Raw genomic sequence first — 5,777 nt, forward strand, 5'->3', positions numbered from 1 at the left:
ATTCCAGGCTTCCACGTCTTTGATGTTAAAGCCTCCAGAAAACCAAGGAGAAGAAATATGGTGCCAGCTTTTAAAGACCATTCTTCTGGATTAGTAAAAGTAACAATATTATCAACGAGATTAGTGAGAGCGGTAGAAACAACAACAGAAGTAGTGAAATAATCAATATTAATGCATCAATAGTGAAAGTAACAATAATTATGGCGGGAGTAGTGAAATTATCAATATTAATACGGAAGTAGTGACAGTAACAATAATTATGCCGGGAGTAGTTAAAATTACTATGATTATGGGCAAGTAGTAAAATGTTATTACTATTGTTTCATTAATAAGAGTAAAATATTTATAGCGGGTGTAGTGAATTTGTCTCAAAATTTATTTCATCATAATTTTAGGATACATTATAAAAAAATATATTAATGATAAATTTATGCGTTATGCAACTTTAAGTAATTTTATTTAATGAAAAAAAAAATAATGGTAAGTAGAGGTAGCCCGGCCGGAGCCGGGCACCAATACTAGTTTATTACAAATTCGAAAACCAACTCCATTGGTCCCTTGAACTTCAAGTGACACACCTCCTAAGGAAACACCGTCTTGATCGGAACTCCTTTCCGAATGGCTCCGTCTTTTGGAAACTCCGGAATCACAAAATAATAATAAAAATATATAACTATTCCTATTATACATTTGTAATAAAAATTTAAATCTATTAAATTAGAAGACGGTGATGCAAGATCACATTAAAATTACAACTGAATCGATATTCCCTTTCATTACGGGTAATACCAATTAAAAAACTAAGGCCATACTAAGATAAAATTACATAATTCAAAATTACATAAATAAAATATGACATTCATCAATGAAATATTCAGCATTATAATATGTATATAACATACCAAATTAATGTGCCAAATCGCTCTACTTAAATCTTATATCGTATATAATCCGATTTTATGGAAATTTGCGATTTTTAACTTATTAAAATCACAAAATAATACTAAAATCTAATTTTAGTCCAAGTTAATCACCCTAACATCTTAGGACTCAAAAATTAGTCATTACTCAATTTTTGACAATAATTCAACTTGATTAACATTCATGCTCATAATAGACCTTAAAATCATAACTTTTTATGAAATAAATCCAAATTAAATTAGAATAATTTAAAATTTTGAATTTAAAATTTTTTAATATTCTGGAATAATTCCATGAGACTCATAATGACAAAAATCAAGGTTAAAATTTTTGAATTTATTTCGAGAAAAATATAGTTGCTATTTATCGGTTTTATCAAATAAGACATCTAAAGCACATGAAAATTAATCTAATCAATGTTCCAACTTTAGATCTGATATGTGCGATAAAAATGCAACTTAAAATAATTTTCTCATGCCATGAAATTCGTTTAAGCTATTTTTGCTAAAATAGTAACTATTTATGTCATTTTTACACTAAAAATTCATAAATCATGCAAGATGAATCGTGTTCATCTCAAATTTTACACAAAGTGAGTAAAAGGTGCATGTGACAACATAGTAAAATTTCATGGCCTGTTTCGAAGTTTAACTAATTTTAACCATTTTACTTCCATTTATTTCATTTTTATCTCGTAAAAATTATAAATCATGCAAAATAAATCAAATTTATACGAAATTTTACATACAATAATTAAAATATGCATGTGGGGTCATATAAAAAAATCAAGGTCAGAAACAAAGTTTAACTATTTTTAGCACTTTAAACACCATTTTATACATTAAAATGTAATAAAATTACTAAAAATCTTTAAAATGAGCCAAAAATTACCATAAATCATCAAAATGACCTAAATACATTTTAGGCCCAGAATACTTAACATGCAAAATAATTTCGTGGCTTAATCATATAAATCATAAATTTCAAGTTTTAATTTAGTCGGAAAAACTAAGCCGATTATGCATAGAATAACCTAAGCTCATGATACCACTTGAAAGGATTCATTAACCCCATGATAAAACTCATTTTAATTAGATCTAAATTAATCATTGATTTAGTCTTTGTGAATCTAGTGCATGCCTAACTTAAAACAAGAATGAGAAGAAAACGGTTTTCTTACAATGGTGATGAGACGGAAATGGGCACAAGCAATGACACCTTCCTATGCTTGTTCTTGAGCTCACTAACATGGGATGATCCTCCAAAACTCCATAGGTTCAATAATGTGAACACCTCCTCTTAGTTGCTCCAAGACAATCCCACAATATTAATATTATTATATACTAGATAATAATACTAATCTCCTTAAATAAATCTAATATTATGATTATTACTACGCTAGTAATATGTGTGTTTTATTAGATTTTATCTTGAACAATTTCTTTTGCTTTCTAACTATTAGAGAGAATAAGAGAGAAAATAGATGAATGAATATGAATCAAGTATGAATGAAAAAATAAGAACAAACTCCTTGTTATTTTTTGCCATCGGGGGCGGGGTAGCATGGGTGCCAAAGGCCAATGCATGGCCTTTGCACTTTTCCTTTTTCTCTTATCAAAGAGTGTAGGGTTAGGGCTAAGACCATTAGGTAATAATTATGTCTTCTAGCAATTTATAAGACAATTAAATATCACCCTAAACACCCCATGAAATCGGTCCATTCATAAGTATACATCCATTTTATTTTGTCAAATGTCAATTGTCACAAACAACATATCACATGTAGCATGTAACATGTAATTGATAATATTAATGCATATTTAACAATTAAATATCATTATATAAATTAATCAAATTACATATTATAAATTATCTAGTAATTCATAATAACATGTGTATAAAATGGGTTATGTTAATATAATTCACAATATTTTGTAATTATAATTAACCATTTATTCTTTTCTTAATTGTTTCATAAACAATAATTAATTTTAGTAATAAAGCATTTTAACTACTAAAATGAATCTTATTTAATCAAATTACAATAAGATATAACATTCTTCTTATATATCAATTTGTTCAATTTAAGGATTTAATCAATCTGTATCGTCATACAATCGATTTAACTTTTACAATTGAGGGAATCGTCCTTTAGGAGTGACCTTAAGGGATCAACTGACCACCACTGTCAGACGACAGTAATGTCAAACTCTAGTCAGCCATAATGTTGATCAGTTGATTATATATTAATATTGAATCATCCCTTGTGTATTCTTATCATGAGTTTCAATAATGTGATCGCACCATTGTTGAGGACACCTACTCCAACAGGAGATGATTGTGGAACAGTTGTTTTGAAATTGTTGTATTTCGTCTTATTTTGATTATGCATTTAAATGACCCCGTTGTTGTTTTGTAAATCTGTGGTGATCCATTCGTGGATAGTGAGCAGATTGTGACAGGTGATGATTGCCTTTAGCTACGGGGACGAGATGGGGAGTCATCACTTCGAGTCTAGCTTCCGTTGTTACGAGTTTAGCTGTTTTGATTTCAGTTGTATTGAGTTTAGAAAACATTTCTTTTGAGTTGGTTTTAAGACATTGTAACCGTTTAAACAGTATACTTTAGTAAATGTTGTGGAATGGCTTCTTTTGATATAATATCCTCGATTAACCGAGATGGTAACTGTCTCTCATGCTAGGGTGGTCCTTGGTAAGGCACCTTGGTATGTGGGGGTGTTATAAAGTGGCATCAAAGCGACGATTCTGGAACCTAAAACCAATGAACCTAATGAACAAAGGGAGTCTAAATAAAATGAATCCGGGGAGATTTGTTTGGAGCTACCGCAAGGACTTGGGAGACGTTCTGAAGTCGCATTGACGCCCTTACAATCTCAAGCCGGTCAACATGGGGGTATCTTGGGGATCGTTATGTGTTTAAAGTTACGTGTGTTGTACTTGTAGCTGTGATTCTTGTGGAGTTGTTCGATGAAATGAAAAAGTAAATTGCGTAGTTGAACATGATAGACTTTGAGCATGATGTATGATTTATTACTTGGCTTTTAAAAGGGTAGTAAAGTGTTGAGATATCGAATTGCATGTTTAAGTATGTTCTCGTAAGTATATAGCTTCTTTTTGGCATGACTCGGCCGAGCAGGGCGGGTACTCGACTGAGTAGGGGATACTCGGCCGAGTAACTAAGCGCTCGACCGAGTGTTCATTTGTGTGTATGAAGCAGTAGCTACTGGTTGTGATCACTCGGCCGAGCAAGAGCGGTACTCGACCGAGTGAGGCATACTCGGCCAAGTAACACGTATACTCGACCGAGTGTGTTTTATGTGTTTTTGAGGTTGACTACTGGAGTGGAATACTCGGCCGAGTAGTATCATTACTCGACCGAGTAGTCCTTACTCGACCAAGTATTTCATAATACTCGGCCGAGTACATCTTTGGCGGAGGTTTTTGTTTATTTTGAGCCGTAGGCTATGTGCTTACGTTTCTTTGGTCATATCAGCTCAAAATGCCGCTAAAGAGGTTAGCTGCATACATCCAAGCTTCTGAGATGTCTGTGGATGAGATTGCCCGTATGATTTAGCAGCAAGATGCGCTCATGGAGGCACTCAAGAACGTGGGTAAGGGAGGTGAAAAACCGGTGGACGCATCCCAACTTAACACCACCATTTCTCGCTTAAACCCCTCTACTTATGAGGGCACTGGTGAGCCTAAGCTGCTCGATAACTGGCACCGAGAGATAGAGAGTCTTCTTAAGATTGTGAAGTGTCTGTCGGAGATGGCGGTAGAACAGGTTGCGTTTTACCTGAGAGGTGAGGCTGGGGTCTGGTAGCAGAACGTGAAAGAGGATGCCAGAGCATACTACAAGGACCAGGGATATGATGTTATACCGTGGGCAGGCTTCAGAGCGCTATGGAGGAGCATTTTGTGCCGGAACACATCCGTCACAAGCTGAGAGCTGAGTTTGATTCTTTCACCATGGCTGACGATATGACTGTCACTAAGTACTATCACCGGTTCCTAGAGTTGTCACGCTACGCAGAGGATATGCAGTTCGGTCAACGGGGTTTCGCTCTTCGTTTCGAAAAGGGGTTGGCACCAAAGATCATGGATAGACTACCAGCTGGGGTACTTACCGATCTGAAAGAGGTATATGCATGAGCTGGGCATGCTGAGAGGTTGGTGGACTTGGCCAAGGAGGCTAAGGAAAGGAATGCTAAAAAGAGGAAGGCGGGGAATGAGAGCGGCTGTTGAACCATATAGAATATATGTTTATGTTTTGATGATGTCAAGAGTGCTTTATATTTTATATACTCATTGCGCGTAATTGTTTGTTTAGTCTTTTAGATTGGACTTACTAATCGCAAGCATTAAGGCATTGTGACGGAAGTATGATGCGTTTATATTATGATCAAGCCCTCAATCAAGGATCAAGATATTACAAGATATTGAAGAACTATTCAAGCATTCATGAGAAGATGAAGCTCGATTAAAGATTTATCAAGCTTGAATAATGAAGTAGCCTACGCTCGAAGATCTCCTAACGAAGATTAGAATAGCGTAGGTGATTATCTCGTAATGGTAACGTAAGAATGGACTTCTTACATTAGTAAAGTTATGGCCTCACAGCTATAATATTACTTATATAAGAGCTCAATGTTATAGCTCTTCTACTATAACATTGAGATGTGAAGTTTATAAAATACACGACAAAATAGTTTTTTAATTGTTTATGGAAAACCGTTTTAAATGTTTTAGCAAAAAGTATTTATTTTACAAGGAAGCCCATATTCATATTAAGCGTGATTTTATTTTAAACCTATAATTAGTAGTCATGTTGAATCA

General features: G+C 34.0%; 1 protein-coding gene across 1 annotated transcript; it reads left to right on the plus strand.

Moving 5' to 3' along the window:
• Positions 1-4,530: 4,530 nt before the first annotated feature.
• On the plus strand, positions 4,531-5,093 carry LOC141617491 (uncharacterized). Its single transcript, XM_074434693.1, has 2 exons — positions 4,531-4,760; positions 4,832-5,093. The coding sequence occupies exons 1-2, from the start codon at positions 4,531-4,533 to the stop codon at positions 5,091-5,093; spliced, it is 492 nt and encodes a 163-aa protein (XP_074290794.1).
• The last annotated feature ends 684 nt before the right edge of the window (positions 5,094-5,777 follow it).

The sequence above is a fragment of the Silene latifolia genome, chromosome X (genome assembly GCF_048544455.1).
Source record: "Silene latifolia isolate original U9 population chromosome X, ASM4854445v1, whole genome shotgun sequence".
Lineage (NCBI taxonomy): Eukaryota > Viridiplantae > Streptophyta > Magnoliopsida > Caryophyllales > Caryophyllaceae > Silene > Silene latifolia.

Coding starts and splice junctions, on each gene's coding strand:
- LOC141617491 (XM_074434693.1), top strand. CDS start 4,531: ATGGAGGCACTCAAGAACGTGGGTAAGGGAGGTGAAAAACCGGTGGAC. Junction 4,761..4,831: donor AGAGGTGAGGCTGGGGTCTG/GTAGCAGAACGT, acceptor TACCGTGGGCAG/GCTTCAGAGCGCTATGGAGG.